Consider the following 17027-nt stretch of genomic DNA (forward strand, 5'->3'; position numbering starts at 1 on the left):
TAATAGTATTAAAGACTTTATAAATTTTATATTAAGAGTAAAATAGGCATAATATATATATACTATTAATATCAATTTACATTTTTAGTAATAAATAAATTTAAGTTAAGTATTTATATAATTTTAATAATATCTAATAACTTTAATATAATTAATATAATTAATCTATCTAACTAGCTATTTATATTAGGATATCTAAACTTTTCTCTTTAAGCCTCTCTTTTTTAAATTAACTAAGTATAATAAAGAGTATTAAATTCTCTTTTTTACTAGCTATTTTATTTCTAGAAACCTTATTACTAATAACTCTATTATTCTATTCTTATAGAATTACTACTAACTTTATTTAGGTTAATTAAACTTTTTAAGGCTACTAAAAATAAGTAAAATAGCTTAGATTTAAGTATTATACTAGCAGCTAAGATATATAAATATAATAGCAGCAATCCCTCGATAAGAAAACTTAGTATTTAAATTTACTGCATTTTCGTTGCGTGTACATTACAGTTACCAAGGCCCAAGTTTTGGGTTTCAAGCTGCTTTTTTCTTCTCTGCCGGAATCCTGTCTAACTTTTTCAACTCTAATCTTAATGATTGCACTAAAAACTCCCACGACCCGACCTAACGCCCCGAGATCCCCAACGCCCATAATGTCCCTCATTCGAATCCCCCCTCCAGCCAGCACCCTAGGTGGCTAGCATCCGTACCAGCCCGACGCAGCACAATAACTCCTGGAACCAGGGGTTGTATTTTTCACGGCCAATTTCTGCGAGGAACTTTTAGCCCCTATCGTCGTCGGTATTTTCGATATCATCGGCCAGGTTATATAATACGCCTATTTCTATCCGGATGAATGTAATGTCGATACCGGTGGCCTGACTTCCCTGCGGATTGGCTCTGTTCCTATCGTTGAGAAATAGACCGCATCTGAAAATAGCTAATGTAATCCTTTGGTTTCTATCTAGGTGTTCTGGGTGGTGTGGTGAGAGGTCTAGGAGGTTCCTTTCTCTAAGGAATTTTAGATGGTTATCCAGCTTGCATCTTTCCCTTTCATCTCGAAGATTCCAATGGAATCCTATACTATGCCGGAATCCAGATTCATATCCCTGATGCGCAGGGATATATATAACAAGGGCCTTGCGATTGATGGTCGACATAGTGACAAGTTATTTAGATAAAATTTATTGAGATGGGATGAGTGTCAGAAGGGAAGTTAGTCCCTTAACGATGGGAGACATCTCCCTTATATTCTATTACTCGGAATAAGGTTACTATCTTAAGGTTGTTAACTGCAGACAGCAAGGTTGTTAACTGCAGATAGCAAGGTTGTTGACTATAGATAATAGGGTTGAAGTTAGAGGGGTTGAATGGAAGCTTCAGGCAGAGACCGGTGGGCAATAACCTTATTATTTAGCTACTGTTTCTTCTGGTGCTGGGTGTAGCTCTTATTGTTTATTCCTACTATTTAAGATTACTATATAGCTTTAATCTATCTAATGATATTGAGTAAAGCTAAAAAGCCCAATTAATAGCAGTAATATAGATATTATATTAAGAATTACTCTATCTTATAGTAGGGTAATAAGCTAAAGTAAATTTATATAAATTACTTTACTTAAAACTTTAAGAAGAAATTAAACTTCTATTTTATTTACTTAATAAAAGCTACTATTAAAAAATATCTTTATAAAGCCTATAGAATTATAATAAGTATATACCTCTAATATACCCCTATAGTATAGCAGTTAAATATCTAGGACCTTTTTTAAAGAAGCTATTAATTTAAATCCAGCTAGAAGTATAATAACTAAGGTAAAAATTTTAAAGGCTTTAGCACCCTTTACAAATTAAAGCTTAAGAAGCTAAATCCAAGGCCTTCTTATTAAAAGAGGCAATTAGCTAGTATAATCTATATACAGCCAATTAGGAAAAATAACATTACTGGAAATATTATTTAACTTATACTAGATAAGTAAGAAAAATTTACTATTAAAAGCTATTGAAAAATTAGAAAAGGAGGTTTTTATAGACAGCCTTAAGCTTATTTTCCTATTAAAAGTATAATCTAAGAACTAATAGAAATTACTATTTGAAATTTACTATATTCTTCTAGATCTATCTAAAAATAGATATTTAAGTTAAAAGAAGAAAATATATAACTATTCTATATATACCTTTAATATAAAACTTATATTATATATTAAGTTAGTAAGCTTTAAATAAAGTTAATTATAATATAAATAAGCTATTTTTAAATAACTAAGCTATTACTTAATTTACTTACTTTACTAATACTAACCTTAATAATTCTTATAATTAATTTCTTCTTAGTAAACTATATAAAAAACTTAGTAGTAAAAGCTTTTAAATACTCCTTCTTAATTAAATTACCTATTATAATTTACTATTTAAAATTATAAATATAAAGCAGTTTTAGCAAATTCTTTTTTATAGCAATCTACTCCTTAATATAAGCTATATTCCCTCTATAAAAATACTTTTTTATATACTTAAATCTAAGTATAGTAATATTATTAAGCTAGTTATTAAAGTATTATATAATACTTAATTTTAAATATATTTCTCTTTTAATAATTAGATATTAAAATTATATATCTTTTTTCTTAGAATTAATATTTAATGTATTAATTATAACTTTATTTAATATTAAATTCTTCTTAAGCTTTAATCTTTCCAGGGTAAATATAACAGTATATTACTTACTAATAAAATTGCTAATATACTTATATTTTAATAAATTAATAACCTTAATAAGATTAGGTACTTTATACTTAATAATACTACTAATAATAATACCTATATTAATAATCTTATATTTAAATATAGCTTCTCCCTTAAGAAGTAGTAAATTTACTATATAATATATATTTTTAACCTCTATATATAAGCTATACTCTATAGCTTAAAGTAAGAGAGCTTTACTATAATTATAGTAGCTAATAGTAATAATTAAAATAATAATAAATAGTAAATTAATAAAGTAATTAATAAAGCTTTAAATAGAAAAATAGATAATAATATAAATAAAAAGGTAAATATTAATAATATTATTAATATTTCTAATAAAAACTTATTATTATTTTATTTAGCTTTAAAAGAGATTAATAACACTACTTTTAGAAAGTATAGCTAAAATAGCACTCTAAAAATACTTTATAATATTAAAATTCAGCTATAAGTAAGTTTATAATTATATAAGTAGTTTTTTTAATCTTAATATAAGTAATCCAATAATAAATCTATACTCTATTAGATTTATAATAATACTACCTAATAGAACTTAAATATATATATAATAAAAAGAGCTTTTCTTCTTTATTTAGTACTTAATATATTCTTTAATAATATTTAGAATTAATAGAAAATTAAGAGAGCTTATAAAAAGATAAAGCTAGTAATTTTATAATATTAGCTAAGTATATATAACTAAAAGATTATTAAAATACTTATTAAACTTTTAAAGTTTTTTATAATTACTATTAAGTAACTTTAAAATAATAATATTTTTAATAAGAAATTAACTTATAGTAATTTTAATAAGTACTTTTTTATTTTTAAGATTCTATTTAACTACTTTAAGAGTATTATTAAAGAAATAATTTATAAAAAAGTAAAAAATTTAATAAATAAGAAAAGTAAGAATATTAAGATTACTATTTATAATAAGCTTAATAACTAAATTTATAAATTACTTAAAATTTATATTAAGCTTAAATAAAAGAAATTATATAAGTATTATAACTATCTAATTAATATTACTTATATAAGTATTATTATCTTTAATTTAATTAAGAAGTAATATCTTCTTAATTAACTATAATTTTAAGTACTATTTTATAAAATTAAGAGTCCCTTAATAAGGGAATTTAGTATTTGAATTTACTGTATTTTTATTGTGTATATATTACAGTTACTAAGGCCTAAGTTTTAAGTTTTAAGCTGCTTTTTTCTTCTCTACTAGAATTCTATCTAACTTTTTTAACTCTAACCTTAATAATTATACTAAAAACTCCTACAACCCAACTTAATACCCCAAAATCCCCAACACTAATAATAACCTATTTAAGTTATTTAAATCCCCTCTCTAGCTAGCATCCTATATAGCTAGTATCTATACCAACCCAATATAATATAACAGCTCTTAGAACCAGGAGTTATATTAAGCTCTGGTAATATTCTAGAGGAAGACTTAACCTCTTAAATTAAAATTATTAATATTTTTAGCTAAGTTATAAAATATGCCTATTTCTATTTGGATATATAAGATAAGACTGTAGATAAGAGTTTAATTTTCTTATCTATTAACTCTAGTCTTATTATTAAGAAGTAAATAGCATCTAAAAATAGCTAATACAATCTATTAGCTTCTATTTAGATATTATAGATAGTATAGTAATAGCTTAAATAGATTTTCTTTTTTAAGAAAGCTTAAAAGGAAATTTAGCTTTTATCTTTCTAATTTATCTTTTAAATTCTAAGAGAATCTAATATTATATTAGAGTTGGAATCTATAATATAAATATAATAAGTTATCCCTAGAAAGAGCTACTTAAATAAAATTTGCTATATTAAAAATTAGTTATAATAGAATAAGTATTAAAAGGGAAATTAATTTCTTAATAATAGGAGATGTTTTTCTTATATCCTATTACTTAAAATAAAATTACTATCTTAAGGTTATTAACTATAGATAGTAAGGTTATTAACTATAGATAATAAAGTTAAAGTTAGAGGGGTTAAATAGAAGCTTTAAGTAGAGACTAGTAGGTAATAACCTTATTATTTAGCTACTATTTCTTTTAGTACTAAATATAGCTCTTATTATTTATTCCTACTATTTAAGATTACTATATAGCTTTAATCTATCTTATAATATTAAGTAAAGCTAAAAAAAAACTAAATAAAATTAAAAGTTAGTAATTAAATTATAAAAAGAAATTCTTAGAAATCTAGAATAATTATAAGAAGTATAATATTAAATATAAAGTTATTATTATATTTAATAAGATTATAATAAACTATATTAAGTAGAAATTTATAAGAAGTATAACTAGCTAGTTATTTATTTAAATTTTATTTTTTATAGTATTAAATAGCTATAAGAATACTTATAAAATAAAATAAATAATTATAGTAATAATAAATAATAATAAGTATATTTAATATTATACTAAAAATATTATTAATAGCTATTATTATAGAAGTAAATTAATTAACTAATAAAAAATTAATATTAATAAATACTTATAGCTATCTTTAATAGCTATTAATATACTTACTATTTTATTATTATTTATAAAAAATAAAAAAATATTTAGTAATATAAAATATATAATAATACTATTAAGAAATTAATTAAAAAGAAAGATAGTAATAATAACTTAATATATTTAATTATAATTCTTAATAAGGAAATCTAATATTTAAATTTACTATATTTTTATTATATATATATTATAGTTACTAAAGCTTAAGTTTTAAGTTTTAAGCTGCTTTTTTCTTCTTTACTAGAATTCTATCTAACTTTTTTAACTTAGTTTAACCTTAATAATTACACTGAAAACTCCTATAACTTAACCTATAATTAAAATACTCTAAAATCCCTAATACTAATAATAACCTATTTAAGTTATTTAAATTCCCCTTTTAGCTAGCACTCTATATAATTAGTATCTATACTAACTTAATATAATATAATAGCTTTTAAAATTAGAGGTTATATTAGGCCCCGATAATATTTTAAAAAAAAACTTAACTTTTTAAATTAAAATTATTAATATTTTTAGCTAAGTTATAAAGTGTATCTATTTCTATTTAGATATATAGAATAAGATTGCAAATAAGAATTTAATTTTCTTATCTATTAATTCTAATTTTATTATTAAGAAGTAAATAGTATTTAAAAATAGCTAATACAATTTATTAGCTTCTATTTAGGTATTGTAAATAGTATAGTAATATCTTAAATAAATTTTCTTTTTTAAAAAAGCTTAAGAGGAAATTTAGCTTTTATTTTTCTAATTTATTTTTTAAATTCTAAGAGAATTTAATATTATATTAAAGTTAGAATTTATAATATAAATATAATAAGTTATCCCTAAAAAGAGCTACTTAAATAAAATTTACTATATTAAAAATTAGTTATAATAGAATAAGTATTAGAAGGGAAGTTAATCTCTTAATAATAAAAAACATTAATCTTTTTTATATTTTATTACTTAAAATAAGATTACTATCTTAAAGTTATTAATTATAAATAGTAAGGTTATTAACTATAAATAATAAAATTAAAGTTAAAGAAGTTAAATAGAAGCTTTAGGTAGAGACTAGTAGATAATAATTTTATTATTTAGCTACTATTTCTTCTAATACTAGGTATAATTCTTATTATTTATTTCTACTATTTAAAATTACTATATAGCTTTAATTTATCTTATAATATTAAGTAAAGCTAAGAAAAACTAAATATTTAATTATAAAGTAAAATAAAAATTTATAAGTCTTTATTACTTCTACTTAAATTTAGTAATAACTAATAAATTAATATACTTATATTATTAAAAAAAAATATATAGCTAAGAATCTATTTCTTAATAAAAAATTAATATATTTTATAATATCTCTACTAATTAAAATTTATTATATCTAGAAAAACTAACTCTATAAAACTTTATCTTTACTAAAATAGCAATATTTTTTTAATATTTTCTACCTTTACTAAAATTAATTATATAGTAAATTAAACTTAAATTAAATTTAATTAAATCTTAATATTTAATTAGTATTAAATCTATTAAGAACAGATTCAATTTAATTTAAATCTACTAAAGTTATATTTAATTTAATTCAAATTTATATAATAAGAAAAAATACATATTTAATTTAACACAAATCTATAGAAGGCATATTCAATTCGATATAAATATACAAGAGATATATTTAATTCGATTCGAATTTATAATAGTTGTATTCAATTTAAATACCAAGGCTTAGCATTTAATTCGATAGATTTGTAAGATGTCCAACCCTGTTCTATACATTGGGCTCAGCCTTAAAAGACAGGGGCTAGATTGCAGTAGCTATGTCTAGTCGATCTGTGGCTTTTGTGCAATTATAAGCCCCTCGTCCCGTACCTATAATCATCCACCGGCCCTCCGTCATAGATTTATCGGATAGCTATTGAACAAAGCAGGGCATGACTAGCCTGGGGAATGAAGAGATATACTCGAATAGTTTGGTTTGTCTAAGGATAACTTTTAAGGCTTACAATCTATCTCCAATAAATTGTCTGAATTGGATTATGTTTCCAACAACCCTGGTAAGAGGCGTCATTGCAGAGAACGGCGCTGGTTCTCATTCGTGGCGTATGTCAATGGATCCGGGCTAATGGGACGGTGTTACGCGACCATCTTAGGCAAGTCGGTTTTTGACCAAGGTAGTCACAAGCTGCAAGTATATCAGCATATCAGTGACAGTTCAATAACCCTACGGAGGTAGGAGTCTATCACTTACCTCAAAGGCAAACTCGGCCGCAGCTACCCCCGTAATCTCGGAAGTGTCCATTCCCGGGAGCACCTCGACAACATCGACACCCACAATATCGAGACCTGCCAAGGCCTCAATAATGATCTGAATTACTTCGCGTGGAGTCCAGCCCCCGGATGCCGGGCCCGCAGTTCCAGGGGCGTATGCTGGGTCTAGAACGTCTACATCGAGTGACACATAGACAGGATTGTCGCGTGGGACCACTGACCGGATCCCATCGATGACCGCGCGGAGCCCTCCTTCACGCAGCATGGCAGAAGCAGGAATGATAGAAAATCCGAGCTTAGAGTCAAGCTCAATGTCGGCAGCGGAGTTGAGGGTGCTGCGGATGCCTGCATGTACCGATGAGTCCTTGGCGAGTAGACCCTCCATGCCAGCCCAGTAGTACGGAGTGCCATCAGCAACAGCAGCCTGAGGGCTAGGCGAGCCATGAGAGCCTGCAAAGACCTTTGGAGACCAGGTGTCAATGTGAGCATCAATGTGGATAGCCGACATTGGGCCATGCACGGCATGCAGGGCTCGCAGGATTGGAAGGGAGATGCTATGGTCGCCACCCAGAGCAACAATTTGCGGGTGTTTCTTGCCAGTCTATAATGCGTGAGCGGGGGTTCCGGTACTGGTAATTGGAGTATCGCATCTTGCCGTTGCAGCAGTTGAGAAAGGCACATACAATCTTGGAAGTAATGCCGCTGGTGTTGTTCTTCACGTCACGGTGCAACAGACGGGTATACCACTCCTCCATCTGGGCAAAAGCCAAGGCATTGTCAAATGGGGAGATGGGGAAATCCCCACAATCGACGATGGAGATGTTTTGGGTGAAGGGGTTGATGGACTGTCGGAAGTTGTAGTGGCCCCTGTGAACGCAAATCGATCGTCAGTCTCAATCGGATAAGCAAGAGGATCCAAGGAAGATCAACATACGCCAGAGATACAGCTCTCGAGCCTTGACGGATCGCATTAGGTCCGAACCTCGTGCCGGTTCTGTAGGAAGTAGCCGTGTCGAAAGGGAATCCGACCAGTAGAATGTCACCCACGGGACCCTCAGTAGTGAGGCAATCGGCAGAAGGGAGCTGCGCAAAGGTTGTGATACCAGAGAACGCATATTTGGCTGTTGGCTCCAAGTCAAAATCGTCGTTATTCTTGTGCGCGTTCGTGATGAACGGATGTTGATCAATGAGGGAGGCTTTAGGGAAGGTCGGGATTGCAGATGCAACTCCTAGGAGCGCACCCACGACTAAAGACAGATGATGCATGATTAAGGGTAAAAGTACAACTTTGGAAGCTTGCAGCAAAAGCTAGTGGTCATGAAGGTGTGGCAGAACCTTGATTATTTATATTCTGGAGCCGTCAGGTCTGACAACAGCGAAACTGGCTGGAGAGCTTACTGGCAGAGATTCGATGAGTGAAACATGATGAAATGAATGGATGATCAGTAACCGATCTGTTATCGCCAGTTTGATGGCCAGGTGCGATGCAAACGCTAATAGGCTAGACTTTCCCCAATAGGAAAGGATTCGAAAACATCACGTCTTCCGCTAGTTACTTTGCCGAACTGTTGGTGGACAATGAGCAAAGACATGCTGAAAACAGGTTAGGCCTGCTCGCTCTTAATCATTGATGATTCTTGAAGGCGTTGCTGTACAAAACCAGGCCTAAATACGAAATTTCTATCTTCCTGCACTTGCCGAGGCGTGGGCTCCTTCAAATCTCTCGTCAACGTTCTCTTCAACGCTTTATTCAAACATCTCATCTACCCTCCAGTCAAGTCAATTTTGGTGATCCTGCAAAAACATCATGTCTGTGGACGGATATTCCGAAGAAACGCCGCTGCTCGTAGGAGCTGGATCTCGGTCATCCGAGAGGCGTCTGAAGTTGCATCTCGAGTGTCTAAACCTCAGTCGAGCAACAATCCCAATATCAGCGTCCTTTGCGCTACAGAACATTGTACAAGCATTCAGCGTTGTCACTGCAGGGAGTCTTGGACCATCACAGCTCGACATCGCTTCGTATGGTTTTATGTTTGCGACATGCACCGGTAGTATGATCGCCATTGGAGGAGCTACGGCTCTCGACACATTGTGCGGCCAAGCGCTCACCTCGGTCAAGGCGCAGAACGACCCGACGATATTGGGTCATCACTTGCAGCAAAGTTTGTTCGTTCTCAGTTTCATCTTTATTACTCTCATCACACCGCTATGGATCATTTCCGGTCGGATATTTCTGCTTCTCGGCCAAGAGCCCGGGCTCGCACTGGGAGTTGGCAGATTTCTAGTCCTCATGCTACCAGCTGGATATTTACAAATGGTGGCAGAGACATTGAAGAAGTTCAGTCAGGTCCAAGGCGATAGCTATGCTGTAGGATGGATAACAGGGGTGGCCGCTGCAGTTGGAGTTCTGTCCAATGTGTTGCTTGTCAGGCTGTCCCCTCTCGCTGGCGACGGTACTGCAGCATCATTCTTCATTTACCAATTCTGCACGGTGTTGCTTCTTTCCGTGTTAATTGTGCACCAGCAAACGAAGAAGAAGACGATCAGGCTCATTTCCAATGGGGCAGAGTTATTTACCGGGCTGTTTACGAACCTTGGCCTCGCAACAACGGGTATACTGACCATTGCGACTGAGTGGTGGAGGTAAGAGAGTGTACTCAAACGTCGAAGAAAAAAGTACTGAAAGGGTGCAGTTTTGAAATATTGGCCATCATGGCTGCCCGGCTAACGCCGAACGAGATCAGCGCACAAAGCGTACGTATCCCACATGTACTTCGAATACGGAACAATACCATCATATGCCGGTGAAAGAGGTTTGTAGCTGACGGAAAGGACTAGATTCTCATGTCTGCCGACCTCATCTTTACCACAATGTCGCTGGGCCTCGGTGTTGCGGCAAGTCATCGTGTCGGCAGTCTTCTCGGCGCGAACGAGCCCTTTATCGCCCGTCAAGCAGCCCTGGCACCCTATCTTGTCGCCGTTGTCCTAGGCGTCATTGAATTTGCAGTCATTCTCGCATTCCGCTCCCAATTCGGCCGCGTTTTCACTTCCGACCCAGATGTCGTGGCCTCCACATCCAAAGTGCTGCCATACATGGCCGCCTTTCAGCTTCTGGATTTGTCCAACGGCGGGGCTGGTGGGATACTGCGAGGAGCTCGCCGTAATCATTTGTCTGGAATGTGTAATTTCTTTGCTTATTATGGTGTTGGATTAACCACGGCGTGGGTGTGGTGCTTCCGCTCCGGGCTCGGCCTCGTGGGCTTATGGGCGGGCATCATCACGGGCAGCGGGGCGCTTTTGTTGCTGCAGACCACTTGCGTCCTGCTCTTACCCTGGGAAAGTGCGGCACGGGTGGCTTCTGAGGGTCATAATCACGATGGCTAAGAGCGTGTATACTGAAGGCGGATCTAGGATACCCAGAGGTAGCCAACTGCGAGTGGCCTGACTAGCAGAGGAGGTTGCGGCGAAGGTGTTTTCAGCGGCCCCGCCCCTACTCGTTGGGAACGACCGTCTTGGCGTTCAGTAGAGACAGAACTAGAGTCGATCGTGCGTTCAGGACTGGATATGAAGATAGGTAATGATAAGGACTTTGATTACCCTTCGTATTACGTGTGTATTATTAGACGGTCTTTAGGACACGAATCCTCTGTTAATGACGTTCGCTACTTCCGAAACGCAGTGACAACTGGTTGACGCAAAGCATGTGGAAGTCTCGTGATGAGAATCGGAGACTTGCCTAGCGGGGGTTAGATCTAGGGACTACCAAGATGGAATGAAGAGGCATTAAACTCAAAGGGGAAAGTCTAGCCTATCGGATATCTCTTCGCCTCGGTTTAGCCACCCACACAACCCCCACCCCGGTCTGGGGTAGATATCGACTTCTACTACGTACATAACCTTGCAACCGCCGTTGACTCCATCTTGCAACTATCCACCTCTTTGGGAAACAATAGCCTTTCTGATTATTTTCGACACGATCTATTCTTTATTACCCATTCGTCAAGACGCAAGACATCAACGCCGCGCGTTCTCCCTGCTCCGGGTCCATGACGCCCACGAACAATCCCCGCACAAAGATACGCCGGTCCAGGCAAGGCTGTGCGGAATGTCGCCGGCGGCATCAGCGGTGTGACGAAGCCGTGCCAATCTGCTCTTACTGCAGGGGTGCCGGTGTCACATGTGTCTACACGCGCAACCTCAATTGGGGTGGCCGCTCATTTGATAAATCACGTTTTGGCGCTTGCCGGAACAAAGGGTCGGAGGTAGTGCAGATCGCTTCGGACTGCGGTATGGAACTATTGTCCTCTATTTTATCGGACTGTTAACTAATTGCACGAAGAATTTCCTCATGGTGGGTTCGTATACGGTCTGCGACCTAGTGGCCGGGTCCGATCACCGCGGATCAGGTCTCCTATCGCGGAAGATGGACCCGCGAAGGATTGTGACCCTACCGAGACCATGTCTTCGCCAACGAACCTTGATCTTATCAGTGATATCTCGAAAGGTCAGCAGGAGCAAGAGCAGCATGAGGTGGACTCCTCTGGCACACTGACCGGCTTGCAAGGCCGCAATGTCCTCCCGGAACTCACCATAGTGCCAGTCCGGTTTCGGCCGCTGCTTGATTACTTCCACGATGCTGTCTCAAGATCGTTATCTTGTCATAAAGGAATTCAGCATGACATATGCTCATCACTAATTCCCATCGCGGTCCAATCGTCCCACCTCTTGGCCGCCGTCCTGTGCGCGTCGGCCTGCCACCGGCGGTCTGCCGGCTTAGAACAGAGCCTAGACGAGATCGGTCATTTGCGATCCACAGCGATTCAGTCGCTCAATATTGCGCTAGTTTGCTCAGACCCACGTGAGACGGAGGCTGCTCTTGCCACCACGCTTGTTCTATGCATGAGTGAGATTGTGTCCGTGGAGCCTCAGAAGGACACCTGGCGATTGCACCTTTCAGGGGCTACCGCTCTTCTGAGGACGCTCGAGAGTGGGCAGGAAAATGGCAGCCTCAATACATCCCTTGCCTACATGAGGAGATTCTACATGTCACTGAAAGCCATCGCTGTAAGCTGCGGCATGGTGGAAGGTACGCAGTTCCTGGATGAGCCGTCGGGTAGTGGCGACTACATCGATGATCTCGCAGGATTTTCAACGTCCCTGCTTCCAATATTCGACGCAATCAACTGTTTGGACATGCTAGAACAGAAGCGTGTGCCGATTGATCCGGATGATCTGATCGAGAGAGTCCGCCAGATGCTGATCACCCGTAGCTCAACGCTCCGGTCGTCACTAGACCTCTCAGAACAAGCGCAGACGGACTTCTACCTACTTGACGAGGCGTACCATCACATGGCGTTGTTGCAGTTGTATCAACGCTCGTCACAGCCCTCGGCTCTCGCACAAGTATCCATCCGTCGTGTCATTTCTTGCATCTCGGACATGGAGATAAACTCCGGGCCATGCCCTGCAGTAGCGGCACTACCCCCTCTGTTTACCGTGGGTCGTGCGGCGACATCGGCGACTGACCGTGCACGAATACTCAAGTTACTTGATACCGTATGGACAGGTTTTGGGATGGGCAATGTTCTTGCTACGAGGGAGTACTTGGAACGATGTTGGGAAGAGCCAGAGCATGGAATCGGCGAAAAAGGAAATGAGGCTTGGGGATTCTTGCCATACTGAAGCACACATTATGCATTTTCCGTATTTACAGAGGAGGGATAAAATAATCATGCAAGTGGTCAACCTTCTGTGGTACTGCCTCTGTACTCCCACCCACTACGTTCCATGTCCTCACGAATCTTGTAATTGGTTTCGGCAATGCGAAGGACATCAAAATCAATATCCACAATGCTTGTTGCCTCCATCTCTGGCTCCAGTTTTCCCAGGCAGCCCAGCATGGGCATGGCGACTTGACTGAACCCCCCAGAGTTGCAAAGTGCGATTGCGCAGGTGTTCTCATAAGCACGCGCAACAGTGACGCTCTCGAGAAATATCTTTTCAGAACTTGGATTGAGCATTTTGCCAACCAAATCAATGTCTGAAAGATGCCAGAACGATGGAACGACAATTAGGTCCGCTCCGTCGGCAACGAGCTGTCGACATGCCTCTGGGAAGGCCAGATCCCAGCAGATCAGCAGTCCAGCGCGGAATTTGCGTCCATCCTCGCGGGTCAGAGGCAAGTCAAATGCTCTGTGTGGATCGTGTCCTGCCGTGAGGTGTGGACGTTCCGGGTGCCACAGGTTTCTCTTCTGATAGGAACTGAGGATCTCGCCGGTACCAGCAGCAATGAAGTAGGCAATGTTGACCATCTCGGTCCCGGCTGAACTCTGTGAAAGAGATCCAGCGGCTTCCTTGTTCACGTGGCAGATTGTACCGGGGACGATGCTGATATTGAGGGTTTTTGCTAGGGTCTGGTATTGAGAGAGGTACTGGCTAGACTTCTGAATTGCAGAGCAAAAGTCAGGATGATCCGGAACCCATGAGGTTAGATGATACTCCGGTAGCACGGCAAGATGTGCTCCTTGCGAGGCAGCATCGCTGATTAGCTTGGTAGCCCTCTCGTAATTGTCCTCTACGTCGAGGGACTTCAACATACGATTAGAGCTCAATCAGGCCTTGGATATACAGAATAGTACGCACCTTTGACTGGAGTTGGAGAAGTGCGATTCTGTACGTCTGACTCATATCGGCAGCCTGTGATTGCTTTGGCCTTGGGCAAGGTGGTTATCGGTCGTCTGACACGGAAGGACATAACATTCGAAGTGCAACAAGGGCAACAAGGGCTATTGATAACAAGTGAGGTTCTTTCGGTGTTGCTACTCAGGTCCCCACAACTGTAATGACGGCTTCGAGGTAGGCGCTTCCAAGCGGGCCTAGGCTAGACTTTCCCCTCCTGGACTAACCCGCCACTTGAGTTCGCACCAACGCCGCCTGCATGAGATATCCTGCTTGATCCTCTCTCCAGTATTCGAGACTGTGGAATTGGGAACATAATTCGGTGTAGAGGGAGACGCCCCGTCTCTGCCCAGCGCTGACATTATCCGACATAAAATGGCATTGATACCGCCTACCGCTCTGGCTGCATCATCCCAGAACGAAAAACAGATCAAGAACTGTGCTGGTGCGACAGCGATCTGTTCTGCTCTACAACCAGCCCCAGAAACCCAAGCATAGCAGACATATAACCAATTATGGCCAGCCCTACGGAGTCCAAGGACGTTGAACCCAGTGCCAAGCCCATGAAAAACGAGCATATCACAGACTGCAACGACCTCCACGCCGTCAACACTATCTCCGGGGGTTTTGTCGTTGAGAGTGAACACTCGAGTGCTCCCGAAAGACCTCGGAAGCAGTTCAGCCTCGTGTCACTAGCAGGCATTGGTCTTGTGGTTGGCAATACCTGGCCTGCCCTTGGCGGAGCCATTGGCACATCGATATTCAATGGCGCTGCCCCTGGAGTCTTGTATGAGTTCATCGCCGTTTCGTTGTGTTATTTCTGCGTTGCTGCCACGCTTGCGGAACTTGCATCTGCACTTCCTTCTTCCTCTGGTGTCTATCTCTGGGCATCATTCACCCCGGGAAATAGATGTGGTAGAGTGGTGGGTTACTTTGCTGGATGGTGGAACTGTCTCGCTTGGGTATTTGCCGAGGCGTCCATGTCGATGATATGTAGTGAGTCTACCAAGGTCACATTGCAGTATCAGATAGCGAAGCTGATGTTAATTGTCCGCACAAGGTAATCTATGTGTACAAATGTATGCATACCAGCACCCCGGCTTTGTTCAACAGCTGTGGTAGGCATAATTCCAGCCCGAGATTCATCATTTCCCTGCTGACTTCTTTCTTAGGCACGTCTTTGTTTGTTTCTTGCTCATTACCTGGCTGGCCTGCGCAATCGTATGCCTTGCCCAGTTCTTCATCGCACGCCTCAATATCGTCGGCTTGGTCCTTATCCTCCTGGGAGCCCTTGTCACGATTATCATCTGCGCGGCCATGGTCACCAACGGCCCTGGCCCGGGACCGGCCTCGAGCGCCACGGTCTGGAGAGGCTGGTCAGCGAATATTAGGTACCCTGATGCCATCACCTTTCTGGCTGGCATGCTCAACGCCAGCTTTGCCCTCGGGACTCCTGACGCGGTAAGCCATCTGGCCGAGGAGATCCCGCACCCCGAGACGAACGTGCCCAAGGCCGTGGCGATGCAGTACATTCTCGGCTTCGTATCCGGATTTTCGTACCTCATCACCATCATGTACTGCATCACCGACTACGATGCCATCGCAGGCTCGGCTTTCCCCATCGCCGAGGTCTACAACCAGGCCACGGGTCACTACGCTGGCGGTGCCGCCACCCTGGCTCTTCTGGCGCTCCTGCTCCTGCCCACGTTTGGCTGCACTATCGGATGTTATGTGACCTGCGGTCGTACACTTTGGGTGCTGGCACGAGATGGTGCTACCCCCTTCCCCTCGCATCTCGGCCACATCGACGCGGGCCGCGGCATGCCTCTCGCTGCAACTCTCACCTCGGCAGTCGTCGTGTCAGTGCTCGGCATCATCTCCCTCGGCAGTGTTACTGCCTTCAACGCCTTTGTCGGGAGCTACATTCTCCTGTCTACATCTTCCTACCTAGCTGCCGCCGTGCCGTATGTTCTGTACAGCCGACGCGTGCGCTCCAATGACAAGGGGCAAGTTGAAAGAGGGCCGTTCTTTATGCATGGCATCATCGGCTGGGTCGTATGTAGCTGGGCGTGTATCTACATGTCGGTGTGGTTTGTTGTTTACTGCTTACCATACTCGTTGCCGACGGTCGCCCAGGACATGAACTACACGTCACTGATCTGGGGCGGGATGACTCTGATTGTGACGGCTTGGTGGTTCATTGAAGCTCGACACAAGTGCGTCAGGCCCAAGAGAGTGCTAGCGTACATTGAGTAACTTGAGCACCTTGACAGATAGATTTAAGATATTGCCCCTACTTGTGATTATTTGGGACATTGAGGTAGTACGGATTTTCTGGTGTTCTGCTGCCGGGGAGGTGTGGTCAGCCATCCCACAAATAGTCAATTTTAGCAGCCTGATTTGGCGAAAGGCCTTTACTTATCTCTTTTATGAACTTGAAGTTCTCGTATAGAGTACACATTGTGAATAACATCGACACCAGTATCAATTGCTAAGCTCTACCTCACTTGCTATGCAGAGTCAAGCATTCAGTCGTCCCCGTCCGGTTAACATATCAAGAGACTATCTAAACCATAATTTTCTAATTATCAATGATCTTCTAACCTTGCATGAGAATCCGCCAACTACAATGCGATGAGACTGGGCTATCCTATCTAGATGGCAAAATAAAACGCCTCCCGATCCCTTGCCTTAGAAACCATTAGAGGGAGGTTGCTTGCTGGCCAGTCGAGAGAGACAGTTCGAATTGGAATCACCTCAGGGTAGCCCACCAGATAGATCCCTGCACTCACATTC

The 17027-nt window shown here is 39.1% G+C and overlaps 5 protein-coding genes across 5 annotated transcripts; 3 read left to right on the plus strand and 2 right to left on the minus strand.

Annotated features, from left to right (window-relative positions):
- Positions 1 to 7431: 7431 nt before the first annotated feature.
- Positions 7432 to 8819, minus strand: BGZ61DRAFT_501116 (Ureohydrolase; the record flags this gene model as incomplete). Its single annotated transcript, XM_046251653.1, has 5 exons — positions 7432 to 7467; positions 7534 to 8154; positions 8237 to 8420; positions 8488 to 8674; positions 8795 to 8819. 5 exons carry the CDS (start codon positions 8817 to 8819, stop codon positions 7432 to 7434), a joined length of 1053 nt encoding a protein of 350 aa, XP_046093261.1.
- A 634-nt stretch (positions 8820 to 9453) lies between these two features.
- Positions 9454 to 10826, plus strand: BGZ61DRAFT_307065 (mate-domain-containing protein; the record flags this gene model as incomplete). The annotated part of the gene is made up of 3 exons (XM_046238751.1): positions 9454 to 10196; positions 10247 to 10307; positions 10392 to 10826. Coding segments are annotated over 3 exons (1239 nt in total), but the record flags the coding sequence as incomplete, so codon positions are not given.
- Positions 10827 to 11599: 773 nt separating this feature from the next.
- BGZ61DRAFT_376032 (fungal-specific transcription factor domain-containing protein) lies at positions 11600 to 13235 on the plus strand (the record flags this gene model as incomplete). Its single annotated transcript, XM_046242465.1, has 2 exons — positions 11600 to 11840; positions 11977 to 13235. 2 exons carry the CDS (start codon positions 11600 to 11602, stop codon positions 13233 to 13235), a joined length of 1500 nt encoding a protein of 499 aa, XP_046093263.1.
- Positions 13236 to 13294: 59 nt separating this feature from the next.
- BGZ61DRAFT_376036 (carbon-nitrogen hydrolase) lies at positions 13295 to 14240 on the minus strand (the record flags this gene model as incomplete). The annotated part of the gene is made up of 2 exons (XM_046242466.1): positions 13295 to 14140; positions 14196 to 14240. 2 exons carry the CDS (start codon positions 14238 to 14240, stop codon positions 13295 to 13297), a joined length of 891 nt encoding a protein of 296 aa, XP_046093264.1.
- A 554-nt stretch (positions 14241 to 14794) lies between these two features.
- On the plus strand, positions 14795 to 16487 carry BGZ61DRAFT_376028 (amino acid/polyamine transporter I; the record flags this gene model as incomplete). The annotated part of the gene is made up of 3 exons (XM_046242464.1): positions 14795 to 15227; positions 15292 to 15349; positions 15404 to 16487. 3 exons carry the CDS (start codon positions 14795 to 14797, stop codon positions 16485 to 16487), a joined length of 1575 nt encoding a protein of 524 aa, XP_046093265.1.
- Between the last annotated feature and the right edge of the window lie 540 nt (positions 16488 to 17027).

This window comes from Ilyonectria robusta (assembly GCF_021365365.1).
Source record: "Ilyonectria robusta strain PMI_751 chromosome Unknown BGZ61scaffold_108, whole genome shotgun sequence".
Classification (NCBI taxonomy): domain Eukaryota; kingdom Fungi; phylum Ascomycota; class Sordariomycetes; order Hypocreales; family Nectriaceae; genus Ilyonectria; species Ilyonectria robusta.